The following is an 18,006-nucleotide window of genomic DNA, read 5'->3' on the forward strand; positions in this document are numbered from 1 at the left end:
TTGGATTATACTCAACCCAAGTAGAACTCTGAAGTGTACCAAGGGCTCTTTGACAGGCCACAAGATGGTGAACTGGAAACAGTAAAACAAAACAAAATACTTTACACATTTTATAGTAAAACAAATATGTATATACTCAAGTAGAATTTTTAATTTTTGGTAATTTTAAGATAAGAAGGTAACATTTTTAAAAGTCACAATTTAAGGGGCTGCTTTAGTTTTGATCCCCAGGACTCCTAAATATGCAGGGTTTCTATTTATCATCAGAGGTACTTTTGGAAGGGAAAATATGTGAGCTATAAAACGCTAAGCATTATTACAAAGCCCTTAATCCCCCAAGTACATATCTTAAGCATTCAGTAAGTGGGGCTTGAAGTGTAGCTTAGCAGTAGAGCATATGCCTAGTATGTGCATAGTCCTGAGTTGGATCTCCATTCCATATATATTCACAGCCCCTTTTGTTGCTTATTTTCAGACTATTATTTTAAGCCTTCCACCTACAATAACTATATCAGTTCTGATGCATGCAACTTGTTCCTACAAATGCATATGAAGACTGACCAGACCTTGAAACATCCAATCTGTGCAGTCAAAATGACACCATGAATAATATCAGTCAATAAAGAGATCACAGCAATGTCAATAGTTTTCTGACATTGAGCAAACACTGAAATTCAATCTAGGCTAAGGCACGATGGTGTCACTCTAGCACCTGGAAGGCAGAGGCACGGTGGTTGTAAGTTTGTTTTTAGTCTGCTAACCAGACTAAAAACAGCAAGTGCCAGGCCAGTCAGGTATACATAACATGATCATAACTCAAAAACAGAAAGACAATCTAGTGAAATGAATAGGAAGCCTGAAAATGAGAAATATACTTTTAAGGCTCTTTTCAATTGCTAGATTATCTTTCCTAGGGCTATGTGACTTATGGAGACAACTCAACCAAGTTTTAAAGTAAATATTACACTGTAAGAGAACTCAAGAATGGGACAAAGAAGCTGAAAGAAATTCAAAAACACTCTGAAAATGAGGGATCCAGCTGTCATTAAGAAGCCAGGAAACTTGAAGGTGCAGGACCTAACATCTTCCAAAAGCTCTAATAATGTCATCCTCCCTCATGGGAGCACAAGGAAGGTAGTGACATGACACTGACAGCAATGGCAGAGCAATTCCTGTGAGGCGCCCCTGTGTCCTATAACAGTGTCTTATGTAAGACCAGACTCGAGGCTCTAGGGCTGGGTGACCTAGACTCCATCAGCAGTGCTAAATTGCTAGCGATGTAACCCCAGGCAAGTCACTAAACCCCTCTACGCTTAGAGCTTCACCATTAAACTGTGTATAAAAATAGGAATAGTCTCACTGAGATGTGATTCATTACATGAGGAAAATGAATCAAGATTTTCCATCAATAAGATGATTAATATAAAACACTTTATACAGAACTAAGCATAATAAACTAGTAAACTCAGGATTGATACTTGTTGTGTTGATATTAATATTGGCACAAAATCACCACCTTTATTATCCACATATTTAAGTAGTAAAGACATAAAGAGAAAAAGAAATTTTCATCATTATGATTAAGTTAATTAACTTGAACTACAATGCCACACTGTAAACCACACAGAAAAAAAAAAAAAGAATTTTCAAACTTAGATGTCCTGCCAGGCAGTGGTGGTGAACACCTTTAATCCCAGCACTTGGGAGGCAGAGCCAGGCGGATTTCAGTGAGTTTGAGGCCAGCCTGATCTACAAGGCAGCCAGAACTGTTATACAAAGAAACCCGGTCTCAAAAAACAAACAAGCAAACAAAAACAAAACTTAGATGTCTCAATGGGTAAGGTGCTTGCTGATAATTCCTCAGAACCCAAGTAAAAGTGAAGAGCACACTTCCAAGTTGACCTCTGACCTCCACACACACATGCCCAAATACACACAATAATATTTTAAGATAATGCCAACTGAGAATGGATCAGATTTTTTTCTTTCATTTAATATCAAATCATTTTATACTCACATAAAAATGCTCTTTTATAAAAATGTCTAGTTCTCAAAGCACTCAAAAGCATTTGTTTATTAATCTCTAGTATCATTAATGGGAGGATGGCCAAACGCAGATGAGTAAATGCAGGTGTACTCACTATGCTTCATTATTAAGAGCATCCAATGACTATTACTACTAGACTTGTAGAGTGTGTGTGTGTGTGTGTGTGTGTGTGTGTGTGTGTAACAGCAGAGAATATTCAAAGAGTTTTAATGATTAGGTAAGGTTATAATTAATCTGTTTTATATATTAGGAATGTAGCAGAAAGAAAAGGCCAAGGCCAGGACTTCAGAGACCCACCTCCGAGTACTAGGTTTGCAACTGTATACTGTAGATGAGACTCCAGCCTCTAGCATTTCTTTTCCTATCAGGAGCTAACATGACTCATATCTAGCACAAAGTCATGCATCAGTCCTACACTCAAGTTCCCATTAGTGGCCTAATCAACGAACTTCTACTATCAGCACTAGCCTGTGCCTATGCAACTTTAAATCACTCCCTCTTCTTTTAAGATCTAGGTTTCTGTGGGTAGAAGAAAGCTTAAATGGTTTAAAATTGAACCTTCCTAGAAACATTTTATTATATGCCAAGCATAAACTTTATGGAATCATTAAGTGCATAATCCTATTACTTTTCAAGCAATTATAAATTACATAATGTAATAATGAGAAAAAACAAAAAAATTCTAAGTTTTTTCATACTTTAGAAGTGGCAGGTCATGGATATAACGAGACAGAGTGTTAAAGCACTCTGTGCACAGTACATACTGAAAGGTCAGCACATCCAAGTTCTTTAAAATGTTGCACAGTGTGATTCACATCATGTTACTGTCACTGCCAGGCAGTTTTCACATTTCCTTTCTACTAAATTTAATTATTTTCGCATTTTCTGCATGTCCTTGAAAAGTAACCTATATTTGAACAGATACTTGTTTTATACAAGATTTTTTAGATAAGATAAAACTAAGTTTGGCCAAAAAAAAAAAAAAAAGTTGCACATCTGCATGCTTGATGAATGGGCAGGATATAGGCAAAGAATCATTGCATGTGAAATGAATCACAAAGGCCAAGGAGAATATCTACGTGAAATTAAAAAGATATGGGATACTGTCCTAGTTAGGGTTTATTGCTATGGTGAAACACCATGACCAAAAGCAAATTGGGGAGGAAGGAGAGGAACTCAAATAGGGCAGGAATCTGGAAGCAGGAGTTGATGCAGAGGCCATGGAGGAGTGCTGCTTACTGGCTTGCTCCTCATGGCTTACTCAGCCTAGTTTCTTATAGAACCAGGATCACTCACACACACACACACACACACACACACACACACACACACACACACACACACTCCTACACATGCATACAAATATAGGAAGGAGGGAAGCTCTATGGCACCAGATACATGTGTACCAGACATACATCAGGCAAGACATTCATATGCATAAATTTTATTTTTAAAAAGTATCAGATAAAGGACTTATTTTTATAAAGAACCTTTTAACTCTTACATAAAATATTCATGGAACACCCTTTTAAAGATCCAAGATGAACTGAACAGCAATTTCCCCCTCACAACTGTGGAAAACATATATGTCAATCAATTTAAATAAATACCTATAATTTAGGAAAAAAAAAAAAAAAAAGGACTTATTCCCTGCAGTCTTATTTTTGTTTTTCAAAATTTTCTGAAAAACTAGAAAACTTTTGATTATTTTGTATAGTGCACTTTAACTAAAATTTAAATGCTAAGGAACTCGTCTTTCTTTCGATGGCTCGATGCAAAGTAAGAAGAGCTGCTATCACTAAAAATAGTGCCAGACCAACTGCTGTACATGCACAAGTCATCCTATTCCATTTGCCTTAGATCAAGTTCACACTAAAGTTAGCCTCAAGCCAGGTTTCTATTTTAAAGCCCTATTTCTAAAAATGCCTTTAAAAAAATAGAAAATAGTGACTTCCAAATCATCACCACACTCAACTAACTAGTAATTAAAACCACTGATTTATTGTTTTACTTCATACAGCTTCCAATTCAAAAAGGACTGGCAAGATGACCAAGGGGGTAAAGGCACCTGCCACAAAGCCAAGCCAGACTCAGACTCAGTCTGATGCCCAAGACCCACCATGGGAGAGAACTCAAGGGAAATTCTCCTCTCATCTCCCACACTTTGGTGCATGAGGCGTCCACACACTTATACACACATATGAGTAATATTTTAAATGGGGGGGGGCGGGGATCAATACAAAAACAAAGCAGAAAATACCCCTAACTTCACATTTCTAGTGTTTCTAAACCATGGTATAATTTCCCATTCATATGAAAATCCACAGATTTAATACCATTTTAAGTTAAAACTATATTCTCTTTAATATGTAATATCATACCTACTCCCACCCAACTCTCTTTACTTGCCCAAAACTTGGTAATTTTTAGTTATAAAAGACTGCATACATGGAAAGAGTACACGCAATAGCTTTGACTGCTCACATTCTTAAAGAAAATCATAATTTTGCAAGTCTGTAGTCTGAAAGGAGACATCCCCAGATCCATTTCAATGTTCAACTCTCACCTACTGACATGCGAGGTGACTGTTAACACTTCATGGCTTTTCATCTTTGAGTTGGTTTGTATTTATACAAAATAAATAAGATGGTGGTGATATATTGAGAAAAGCCAACACCTCACACATACATAAGAAGTAAATGTGAAAGTCATTAAATAGATTAATGGAATATATGTCCATACATAAATGAAATATATGTCCATACATACAGGCATTTACCCAGTAGTATAAGTCACCTTGGCTATGATAAAGAGGAGAAGGGTAGTTTGGTCTCAGAACATAGCTCTCAAACAACACCGGCTAAATAAAATTCAACACCCCGATGCCCAAATCTTAGCAACAGATGAGACCAAGTTAAAAAAAAACAAACACAAAAAACAAACAAAAAAACAGAGAGAATTTGTATTCACTACTTAAAGTGTTCTTCCTACATTCAAGTATGTAAACCAGTCCTTAGAAATTGTATCCCAGGCCCAGTAGAGGTCTCAGTAGACTCAATCTTTTTAAGAATATTATCCTACTAACCACACCTACCTTTTTCCACAGTTGGTGTAACAGACTACTGCTCTTTTACTGAAGAGTAATCACATAAAAATAAATGGTAAATGGTATACCACATACAAAAAGCTGCCACAATGAGACTATGCATGGGTAAAATATCAACACATGGTCATTAGCTTTTTTCCCATCACTCTTTGGTTGTTCACATACAAACTACAAAATAAAGGCCTCAGGATACAGCTTTATGGTCCTATGCAAATAATTCAGTATCTTTGGTTTTCCTATCTAAAAAACTAAATGGTTAGAATAAATGTAAATGACAAGACTCCTTGGGGATGGTGGCCCACGACTTTAATCGCAGCACTTTAGGGAAAGGCAGAGGCAGGCCTCTGTGAGTTTGAGGCCAGCCTGGTCTACAAAGAGAGTTCTAGTGTTACACAGAGCTGTTACACAGAGAAACCTTGTCTGGAAAAACAAAAAGCAAAAATAACAACAACAAAAAAGACTTCTCTGCAGGTATAATATAAAAAATTCTCTTTAAAAAGTATTTACTTTTGCATGCATGAGTATTTTGCCTGCATTTATGTCTGTGCAACATGTGTGTCCCTGTCACCCATGGAGGGCAGAAGAGGACATCAGATCCCATGGAACTGGAGTTACAGATGGTTGTGAGCTGCCATGTGGGTGCTGGGAATCAAACCCAGGTCCTCTAGAAGAGAAGCCATTTCTCATAACTGCTGAGCCATCTCTCTGGTCCCCTAAAGTTCTTAATTTATTTGTTGTTCCATCACTCCTTCAAGAAAAGGGAAAAGGGGAATCCTAAATCCCCAATCCAAAAAAACAATTAGTGTTTTCTCAAGGCCAGGAGTAAACTGTTAAAGCTCTGTCATTTTATAGAAAAGTTGCTGAGTGTCAATGAGGACCAGTGAAGAAATCACTGGTTTTTTGCTTTCAAGGAATTTACAGAAAAAGAGCCCATTCATAATGGTAATAGAAGACACAAACTGCCAATCAAAAAAGGAGTTTAAAGAAGGCTGAAATCACATCTATCTTGGAAAAATAGGCCTTAAATACTACATGGTCAAAATAAAAATTGGAAGAAAAAGCATAAGAGTAAACAGCTTCTCTACAGCCAATCCTCCCTCTAGTCCTCTGTGTTGGTGAAGTGACAATTTGTCATTCTGTATGCTGTGAATATGTGTTGCTCTGATTGGTTGATTTAAAAAAAAACAAAAACGCTGACTGGCCAGTAGCCAGGCAGGAAATATAGGCAGCACAAGCAGAGAGGAGAATTCTGGGAAGAGGAAGAGGGAGTCAGGAGTCGCCAGCCACAGAGGAAGCAAATGACAAGGCAGAACTGAGAAAAGGTACCAAGCCACATGGCTAAACATAAATAAAAAGTATGGGTTAATTTAAATGTAAGAGTTAGTCAGTAATAAGTCTGAGCTAATGGCCATATAGTTCATAATTAATATAAGCCTCTATGTGTTTATTGGAGTCACGCAGGAAAACTTCCAACTACACTATCCTGCACCTTCTACTGCTGTGAGTCAACTTTTCCAGGTGCTCCATAATGTAGGTGCTATTAGCTTTCCTTCCCTATCTTCAGTTTTTCAAAAAGATACTTTTCTTCACTCTGCATTTGTTTCTCATTCTTTATCATTTCTTGGCATTTCCATCACTTCAAATTCAAAGTGTCTGGAACTCAATTTGGTGTTTTGTTTTGTTTTTTAAAAAAAACCTTGTATCTGCTAAACACAACAGTTTCATTCTGATTGCAACTTCATGTAGTCCTGCAATTTATTATAAATGTCACCAAGTTTCCGCAAATCTGTTACTTGTTTTTCATTCCTATTTCTGATGAGGTTCAGAATGGTCTTTTATCTGGGCATAGCCACAGTCATCCCAAACACAGGCCTTTAGGTTCTTCTCCAACTTACACAACACCACAAACCAACCTTATGAACTTGCTGTCATTTATTACTCCCTACTTTAAAACACCAGAAAGTTCTTTATTTTCTTACAAACCAAGTGTCTTCTAGGGCATCTTGTCATAAAAACCAAAGAACTTCAAAACTGGACCCCTAAAATCATACAATAGAACAAACTTAAATCTTAGAAGAAGTTTCTTACCTGCCAAAATCAAAATATACTAAAACTGAGGCTTGAAATCCTAGATTGATGTTTTTGCAAATCTGCCCAATTATAAAATGAATGATACCAGATTGCCAAATACCCTGTAGGACCTGCTTTGATCAGTTAGAATCACAGCTATCTTTTTTATGAACAGAAAGAAGTCTGAGGAAATCTGATCTAGATCTTCTAACTTTCTGTCATCTTTGATCCCAATCTATCTTTCAGCTATTGTCCTATACAGTCTACTCTATCCAGAAAATCCTAGTCACTGTCTTGATTATATCTTTTTAGTGATTATGAAGCAGGTGTGGTTAGGAAGTCAGGAAAAATTATGGGGATGGGAAGGGAAAGGAGCCCCTCACCCTGATGAAGCCTTTTACCAACTAAGAATCAAGAATTCCAATATAATTAACATTTGCAGTTTTCTAGGAATCTCATCAGAAGCCGCACTTACCAAAAGAAAATGGGGGTGGGAGGGAGGCAGAAAAGTCCTAATTCCCTTGTGTCAACCCTAGTGGCTCCTGATTTTACTTATCTTATCAGACTTTGACCCCACCCAAGGAACCATCAGACATACTCTATCATCTCATTTATAGAAAGTTTCTTAGCAATCCTTTGAGATGTACCTTGAGTGCCACCAAAACGCATAATGCCTACTGCTAATTCCAATTCTTTGAGAAGTCCACACTGTGCTCATGGTAATGTATTTTCTTCTGGGGCACGTCTTAACCTTTGTGCTTGTATTAGAATTTCTTTTAATAACGCACCAATTCTTCTTCCTACTGTCTGGTCCTAAAATTCTTTCCTGCTGTGTTGTCAAGGACCCAGTTATAATTCAGTGGAGGTGTCTGAAAAAGAACCCTCAGGTTTCCAATTATAATGCTGGTCTTAGCCTAAAAGATTAAATATCTAATAAGAAAAAACAAATCACCCAAATAGCAAACACATTTAAAACTTCACAAAAAAAAACCCTAAAAACAAAAAACCAACCAACCAAACAAAAGTCACCCTTAAATCAGAGCATGTGTTACTTCTGTCAGATTTGGGAAATCTGGGGGTACAAGAGTACAGAAATGGGGAGCAGATGTAAGTATATATATTTTAAGTTTACCTAGACTCCTCAGCTAGATTCCTGCTTCTAGGTTCCTCGCTTGTGAGGAAAAACTCATTTATCTCTCACATCTCAGTGATTTCACATCTCAGTGATTTCCAATTTAAATTTTACTCTATGATCTGTAACATTAGCAACTAATAGAGAAAACACTAAAACATTAATCAACAACCCCTGAATAAGGAAAAAAAAAAAACATAGTTAAGTTGGTCTGACTGACTCAAACAAGCACTAAAAACAAAAGGCACTAAAAAGTGCCAGGCCACCAGGCTTACATATAATTAAGACAAGCCTCTGTAGAGGTACTCAAACAAGAGTGAATCTGTGTTTATGTTTAAGGGCTTTTAAATAATTAAACAAATCTCCGATAAAAGACGGATTCTACTGCATCATAGTTTCTTGTCTATATATCTTTACATTACCTTAACCTTAAGTAAAAGCTTAACATTTTATTAAGCAGTCTACAATTTAAACCATTCATACAGAGGAAAGCTGCAAAATTGGCCCTACTGTGACTTTTCAGTATCTATTATAGTATCATTGGTATCATTTTACCTTGTCAAAAAACTAGTGTATTGGTTCACTTTTCATTTCTAAGATAAGGAAAAATCCTTTTTATTAAGCTCATATGTGAAATGTTCACAGCTATTTTCCTCCTCTTTATGTTGAATAAAAGACCCTTAACAGAGTCTCATGTAAATTCAATGTTAAATTCACCTTTCCCCCACTTTTTTTTACTGAGAAGTTTTTGGTTTTTGTTTTTTTTTTTAAGCAGGGCATTGCAGTTACTCAGCTGTAGAAATGCCTTTAACATATTCCTATCTTAACTTTGTTCTAGAAGGAAATAACATTTTAAAAGAATTATAAAATGTGAAAGTAGCCAGGAAAACAGAACAAAAAACCTTCTTTGAGTAAAATGTTTATTTTTAGCCTATTAAAAACAGTTCTAATAATTTTTAGGACAACTTATTCTAAGTGTTCAGACACACAGCCCTCTCTTTCTCTCTCATTAAACAGCAATTGACAAGCTACATAATAAAATGCTGTTAAACTATTCAATAGTCAACATTTTACTACTTTGCAGGCTTAAATTCTTACACAGTGATCGACTAAGATTCAAAAGGATCTAAGCTTTCAAGGGGGAGGAGGGGGATCAAGATCACTGATTGGTTATTACAAGGACAAAGGTTAGTACTTTAAATTTAGATATGCATTTAAAACTATGTATACATCTGAATAATTTCAAGATACATAAAAATTGAAAAGCATTCAAGTAAGAGCTTCAAAGGTTCATATTCGATTTTCAAAAACAAAGCCTCTTGCAATGCAATTCTGCTATCTACAAACCTACAGATAAATTTCAGGCACACCAACTGGCATTTATTTAAAGTCGTCACAGAAATGCCATCACCGACTACAGAAATAGTTATACATTTTCCACACCAAAGTGACCAACAAATGAGATGTTAATCCCATACAAATTTCAACATGCAAGATTAGAAAGTAACCTGACAAACAGGACTGAACAGAATATTGACATCTTTCCTGTATATGATCAACTCTGAAAACACAGAAAAAGGCAGCTGTTTGTTTAATCTTTGGCATTACATGCTCACAGCCTTCACTTTCAGCCCTAAGTCGATTATCTAAACTGCACAGCTTACCCACGGAAATCTTACTGGTTACATAAAAACGAATGAATAATTAAAAGATATACCCTTGTCCTTCCAGTGTTTCTTCTGACCATCCATTTCTTGTCACAATCTGCCCTCCAGCAGCAATTACAAATTATGCATACCAACAGAAAAGCTGTGAACTGCGGAATTCTCCCTGAGACATGAAATCCCCGTTTCCTCAACCTAAGTCTGCAGTCTCCCCTGCTGCACAGCTGCTGCAGGACTGGAGTCACCTGACGTCTTCGGGGTGTGGAGCAGGCTGACGCAGTACAATCTGTAACTAGGCTACTAATACTCAGACATTAATGCTTCCCTTCTATCTGTTTAGTATCCGAGCCATTTGCTTGCTGCCCATACCAAATGGAGCTGCCTTTGCAGGGAAGGGGCAGCTACCAAGAGAAAGGGGAAAGACTCTTCCAACAGAGCCAACCACTAAACACACCCGAGACGGATACAGAACTGTGTCTGCACCCACACAGATTTCTCTTTTCCTTTTGAGGGGTAGTTCAATTGTGCTGCCTCTTTTTTTCTTTTTTTCCCTTAAGTTTCACTTGAAACTAAAATCAACAGTTAACCCACAAGATAGAAATGAACTGATCCAAGTGAGTTAATAACTTGAATTTCAAGGTTGGGAATTGCCCTTTCTTCTGGGTTTACTGAGGCTTATAAAGCACTCATCCTGGAAGGTATGAGAAAAAATCAATTTAGTTATTTATGTTTATTAAATAAATAACTTCAGTGGAGAAATTTTCAATTTTAGCCATCTAAGCTTTTTTTTCTTTATGTTTTTGGAAATCTAGATTCTTCCAGATATCTGAATTATCACCTGCTTCAATTCAATCTTTTAATAATCACTACCGAGTACTGCAGACACTATTAATAGATCCTTGGCTGGGGGGAAATAGTCATGTGCTAATTATATCATTTATCCTATGAAAATGGTATGATTTAATAAGCATAAAAATGAATAGTTGCAGTATTTCTAATTTTTTCAAAGTTTATTAAACTTGCACTCATTCCAGTGAAGAATGTCTTTCTAATGTTCTACAACTGGTTTACCTGATACTAACATTTGCATAAGCAAAAAAGGAAATGCAGAGTGGCAATTCAACAAGCTAAAATATTTTTAAATACATGGCATGCCAAAATATAATGTATATAATCCATGCATAGAGGTACATGTATCTCAGGACTGTTACTGCACTGAAATGGGGCATTTTTTCTGAAACTTGCTCTGAGTGTGTGGACTGCAAAGTTCTTCAGTGGTCAGAATGCCAATGATTCAATTTTTTTTTTTCCCAAGAGCTGAGGACCGAACCCAGGGCCTTGCACTTGCTAGGCAAGCGCTCTACCACTGAGCTAAATCCCCAACCCCCAATTTTTCATTATCTGTCTCTTGCTCAATTACAAATAAAAGAAAGCAATTTTAAAAGATTTTTTTAAGTATTTTCAGTTCAAAAACTAATATTTAACATTACTTGCTAAGCCTTTATATAATGCAATTATTTGGGAACACTGTCATCAGACCACATCAAGGATGAAAATGTGTGGCCTCTTCACTTAAGTCTAGCATCCAAAACTATTCAACAAATACAAAATACTCCCAGAATGGCATTTTCAAATGAGCTCTTTAAAACTGACAGACAGTTCACCTTACCAGGAGGTGATGGATCTCTGTGAGTTCAAGGCCTGGTCTACAGAATGAGTTCCAGGACAGCCAGGGCTACACAGAGAAACTCTGTCTCAGAAAACAAAACAAAACCAAAGCTGACAAACAAGGACAAGGAATGCAGTTGACTGGTAAGCGTATGCCTAGCAGGCTCATGGTTTGGGGTTCTAACCTGAGCTCCAACAGAACAAGAACCAACACCAGAAGACTAAGAAATAGTTGAGAGTAAAGCATTCGCACACTACCTTTGGGTTACATAGTTCCTAAAGTAAAAGGAGTCGGCATTTATAGAACTCACACATTTGTAGTACTTTACTTGTTTAAAGTGTCAAGAATGCAATAATACACTCATATGAATTATTAATGCCGGGGATGAGGTGGGCCCCAGGCACTGGGGGGCTGCAGACTAAGGCAGAAGCTCCCTATCCAGCACCTGGTTTAGACCAGCAGGCTGCACCTTCCTTCCCCATTTTTTTTTTTTAATTGGAGCCCCTGGTGAGGTTACACGTGCCAAAAAATTTAAAAAAAGAAAAAAAAATGAATTATTAATGCACTTTTAGAACTGTGAACTTATATTTAAGAAAGCAAACTGGAAGCTTTTAAGTTCAGTAAGTATTCAATATTGCAGAATGATACACAATTCTTTAATTTCAGTTATTACAATTCCTGCTAAGTATAGAGAAAATTAGCTAGCTAACAGGTATCAAGACATTTTTACCCACTTCCTCTCAGTCTTAAAACTGCAGTTGTTTAAGTTAGCTAAGCAAAATACTTTAATCTGAAAAGCCGACAAAGCAAAATTTATGAATATGTAATTTATGGGTCATATTTTCATATCAAACCTCATCTTGGTGAGTTTAAATATCAACCTTTTTTTCATATGAATTTCTTTCAAGTATAATTCTAAAATAATAGACACACAACCCAACTTGCAAAATGATACTTTGATGATTTGGAGTAGTACTCTAGTTTTCTCTTAAAAGTACAGAATACCAAAGGAGGAGTCACACACAGATCAAGCTTTTATGTGCAATGCTAAACAATAAAAGCAAAAACCTACAAAGATCCCCCCAACTCATTTCTGAAAAGCACTTTGCTCTACAATACTGTCTCTCTTCCCATAGCTCAGTCAAAACACTAAGTTTGTTACTATGCGCACTTTACTAAGAAAAATATTATTAAATAAGTTCCTAATAAAAAATCTGAAAGTGTTCATAAAAAATAAAACCAAGTAGCATGTGTGAGCCTTTTTTTTTTAACCTGTATCTACTAGGAAGGATTTCAAGCAGAAGGGAACTGTCTCAGAGCACATGAGACAGCCTAGCATGGGTGGCACAGGCAGATAGCTCTCTCTGAGCTCAGGCCAGCCAGCACTCCATAGCAAGGCTATGTAGTTTTTGTTTCAAAAAAGAAACAAAAGAACAGACAGCAGTAAGACCACACTGCTGTCTACTCATTCTACCTCATCCAGCTCTCTCAAGCAAGTTTCCCAATTCTCTCTCTACTACTTTTGAACCCAGCAAAACCTTTGGCTTGTTTGTTTTGTTTTCTTTACAATGTTCAGAGATACAAGGAAATAAGAAGGAAAAACAAACAAACAAACAGCCATTTGTTTGAAAATGCGATTAAGACATTGCTTGTATACTGTTTGGGGAAGCTGTAATTCTTATTTCTACTAACTATGGAAAAGCAGAATCTTTTTCCAGTATCAAACAGTGACAGTTACACAGTAGTCTTGAAACTAATTTCAGAATTCTGAGCAACACAAAAGTACAAAACTAGATGTTTTATTATGGAGAGACATTAATTACAAACCCTACCACACCCTGTAATCTAATGCCCTCTATGGACTAAAAGTCAGCACTTCAACACTGCTGAACTCAACTTCAGAAATGGAGAAAGACTTGTGATATGGAAAATGAATGTGGTACATTTACACAATGAAGTTATACTCATATGTTAAAAACAATGATATCATGAAATTTGGAGGCAAATGGATGGAACTAGAAAAGATCATCCTGAGTGAGGTAACCCAGACTCAGAAGGACAAACATGGTATGTACTCACTCATAAGTGGATACTAGATGTAAAGCAAAGGATAACCAGACGGCAAACCACAGCTCCAGGGAGGCTAGCTAGCAGGGCAGACCCTAGGAGGGATGCATGGATTCCCCAGCAAAGGAGAAATGGATGAGATCTACATGAGCAAACTGGGGGTGAGGGGAGTAATGGAGGGCAAGGGATGGGGGATGAGAACATAGGGGAATAGGAGGTTCGAGCTGGAACAGGGACAGAGTGGGAGAGCAAGGAAAGAGATACCATGATAAATGAAGAAGACACTGTAGGAATAGGGAGAAACAGGGTGCTAAGGAAGGAAGTTCCCAGGAATCTACAAGGATGACCCCACCTTAGACTACTGGCAATAGTCAAGAGGGTGCCTGAACTGGCCTACTCCAGTAATCAGATGGGTGATTATCCTAACTGATAGAGCCTTCATCCAGTAACTGATGGAAGCAGACAGGAGGGATTCTATGAGCAAGGGACTTTGATATCATGATGGGAAAACATACAGAGATGGCCAGCCAAACTAATGGAAACCCATGAACTGTGGACCAATAGATGAGGAGCCCCCATGGGACTGGACTAGGCCCTCTGCATAGGCGAGACAGTTGTTTAGTTTGAACTGTTTAGGGGGTCCCCAGGCAGTGGGATCAGGATCCGTCCCTGGTGCATGAACCAGCTTTTTGGAGCCCAATGCCTATGGTGGGACACCCTGGTGTGTGTGTGTGTGTGTGTGTTTGTGGCAGGGGTGGGCGTTGGACCTGCCTCAACTCAATGTACCAGGCTCTGCTAACTCCCCATGGGAGACCTTGCCTTGGAGGAGGTGGGAATGGGGAGGGTTGGGGGTGTAGGGGGCAGGAAGAGGGAGGAGAGGAGGATCTGTGGTTGTTATGCAAAATGAATAGAAAATTTCTTAATAATAAAAATTTCTTAATAAAAAAATAAAATAAAATGAAAAAAAGAGCATTTTCAAAGTCTCTTAACTTCATATGGCAATTTCAATAAGTGAATATTAAAATCCAGAGAAACTGAAAATGTTGTTCGATGAGAAAACACACACACACATTTATTTCTAATTTCTAGACTTAAAATTTTAAAGTTAAGTAAAAGTTTTACTTTAATGAAAACACTTTAGGGGAATCTTCAAGGTCATTTCAAAATGCTTCTAACAGCATGACTCAAACATTTAATTCTGTATAAAATGTCAAAATTCAAAATTGCTTATAAACTCGTTTTTAAAATCATTAGCAAGTGTGAAATAGATTACCTACAGTTCACTAAATTTTGTGTGACCACCGACATTTAATCATAGGACTGGTTTTCCATTACCAACACTAGGTGGCGCCAACATTCCAGTCTGGATTTGATTGCCTAAGGACCATTGGCAATCTAGCAAAGGCCACTCAAATCTTCCAGCACTTCAGTTAGGATGGTTGCCTGGCACCAGGAAGCTGGATCAGACTATGATGGGGAAAATAACTCTGCTAGAATCCAGACAATTATAAATAAATCAAAATTAAGTAAGAATGAAATGACAAGTAATAAAGAGAAAAACAGGCTTTCCTTTGTGATAGATATGTTAAGCAGGCCACTGAAATGCTATAATCATCTAGCATAAAAATCTCTAGAAAATGGAGCAAATATTGTAACAGAATAATTTTCAGCCTGCATGTAAGGAACATGAAATCATAAATAGAATATTGAAACTTTAAAATGAGCAAAGGTTGGACAAACAATTCATAAAAACTAAAGCACAAATGGCCAATATATGAAATCTAAAAAATCCTATTTTCAGATGTTACAATTCTATACATCAGAAACCCTAAAGACTCCACAAGAAGGCTCATAATCTGATAAATGCTCTCTACAAAATGGTTAGGATTCAAGATTAACATTAAAAAAGACACCAGTATCTGTTTATATCAACAACAAAGTGCACACCACTGAACAAAGCAGGGACAAAACCCTCTTCATAGTTGTCTCAAAATAAAAATAAACAACAATGTGGAGTGGGGAGAGGTGGAGAGCATTTAATCCCAGCACTCAGGAGGCAGAGGCAGGAACTGAATTAAACTCAAGGCCAGTCTGGTCTATAGATAGGGAGAGTTTCAGGTTCTAGGCCAGCCAGGGCTGCACAGAGAAACCTGTTTCAAATTGTAAAACCCTTGAAATAAACTAACAAAGGAAGTTAAAGACTTCTACCATGAAAACCTTTTAAGACACTAAAGAATAAAATTGACGAAGATGTGGCTGGAGAGACAACTCAATGGTTAACACTTGTTGGACCACAGTAACATTCTCAAAATGAATACGGTAGCTCACAACCATCTTTAACTTCAGTTCCAGGAGATTCACCACCCTCTTCTGACCTCCCTGGGCACCAAGCACATACATACATGTAGGAAAACACTCCTACACATAAAATAAATCTGAAAAAAAAAATAAGGAAGTCAAAACGATATCCCACGATCCTGACTAGGCAAAGTATTATAAAAATGACTATACAACCAAAAGCCATCTACAGATTTAATGCAATTTCCATCAAAATTCTAATGACATTCTTTACAGAAACAGAAAAAACAATCTTTTGCTTTTGTTTCAAGAAGAAACCCAGAAGACCTCAGACAGCCAAAGCTATCCTGAGCAAAAAGAATTAATGCTGGAGAGATTACTGTGTTGGATGAAGTTGTACTACTGGGCAAGAACGAAGTAACAAGGTGCTGGCACAAGAGCAAGCGCACATTCAAACTACACAAAGACAGCCACTTGACTAATGCTGGAGAAAAGGTAGCCTCTTCATCTTTAGCAAATGATACTAAGAAAACTGGGTATCCACATATAAAGTATGAAGGTGGATTATCTCTCTACCTATACAAAAGTCAACTACAAATGGATCAAAGATCTTAATGTAATAACCCAAACTCTCAAACTCTTAGAGAATAAACACTTCAAAACAGGCATAGGCAAGAACTTTCAACAGGATTTCCATTGCTCAACAATTGCAACAATGATAAACCAGATCTCAAGAAATTAAAAAGCTCTGTATAGTAGACAGCCTATAGAATGGGAGAGAAATCTCTATCTGACAAGATTAATATCTACAAAGAACTCAAAAATGGACTAATGGAAGTTCTCAAGAGATGAAATACAATGCCCAATAAACCATTCAACTTGACTAGAAGTCAGAGAAATACAAATTAGAACTAATGGAGAGTCCATCCCATACTAGTCAAAACAGCAGTTATTAAGCAAACATAACAGGCTAGTGAGGTGGCTCAACCAATAAAGACACTAGTCTGCCAAGCCTGATAGCCTGAGTGTGACCCCTCCAGGTCCAACAGGGTAGAAAGAGAGAACTGATTACTCACAGTTGTCCTGTGACCTCCACACAGAAGCCATGTCAGGCACAAGCATGAGCATGCACACAGAAAATAATAGATACATGTTTTTTTTAAATCAGTTAACAACAAATGCTAGCAAGGTTTTAGACTTAACACATTGCTGATTGAAGTGTAAAGGAATCCAGCCATGATGGAATTCAGTATGAAGGTTCCTCAAAACAAACAAACAAACAAACAAACAAACAAACTAATGATAGGGGCTGGAGATGTGGCTCAGTGGTTAAAAGCACCTGGTGTTCTTGCAGGACCTAGGCTCAGTTCCCAGCACCCACATGATGACTTACAATCATCTGAATCTCCAGTTCAAGGGGATCTGGTACCCTCTTTCGGCCTCCATAGGCACCAGGCATGCACACAGTGCACATACATAAATGCAGGCAAACACTCATATAAATATGATAAAAAAATTAACTAACACATGATCCAGATGTACCACTCTTGGGTATGTATTTACCCAGAGGGTATACCACTCTTGGGTATATATTTACCCAAGTCAGCATATTGCAGAGACTTGCACCATTCACAGTAGCTACCATGGAACCAAGAAAGGGATAAAGAAAATGCAATACATACACACAATGGCATTTTTTTCCAGCCATAAACAATGAAGCTACATTATTTGCAGAAATATGGATGTAACTGAAGTTAATTGTGGTAGGTAAATTAAGTCAGCCTCAGAAAGACTGTATGTGATTCTTGTACATGATATCATTATGTACGTATATGAGACGTGAAAGTAGACGTTAAAACTTTCTTGTGGAATAAAGGACACTGATGGTGAGGGGGAGAAAGGAGAAAGCAAAGGACTAAGGTGGGAGTCTGTCTGGTCATTTCTATGAAATGT

General features: G+C 37.3%; 1 protein-coding gene across 3 annotated transcripts in view; it reads right to left on the minus strand.

Moving 5' to 3' along the window:
- The window catches only part of Rtn4 (reticulon 4), a 59,460-nt gene that overhangs the window by 16,356 nt on the left and 25,098 nt on the right, over positions 1-18,006 (minus strand). The window contains exon 1 of one of the 3 annotated variants that reach the window (XM_052734578.1): positions 10,073-10,418. The exons of the other annotated variants lie outside the window; for them this stretch is intronic. Within the exon in view, the coding sequence (XP_052590538.1) occupies positions 10,073-10,106 (34 nt within the window). The 5' untranslated portion in view covers positions 10,107-10,418. Of the gene's footprint in view, positions 1-10,072; positions 10,419-18,006 lie in introns of those variants that run through there. 3 annotated transcript variants of the gene reach the window in all.

The sequence above is a fragment of the Peromyscus californicus genome, unplaced genomic scaffold (assembly GCF_007827085.1).
Source record: "Peromyscus californicus insignis strain IS unplaced genomic scaffold, ASM782708v3 Scaffold_13__1_contigs__length_99412109, whole genome shotgun sequence".
NCBI classification, from domain to species: Eukaryota; Metazoa; Chordata; class Mammalia; order Rodentia; family Cricetidae; genus Peromyscus; species Peromyscus californicus.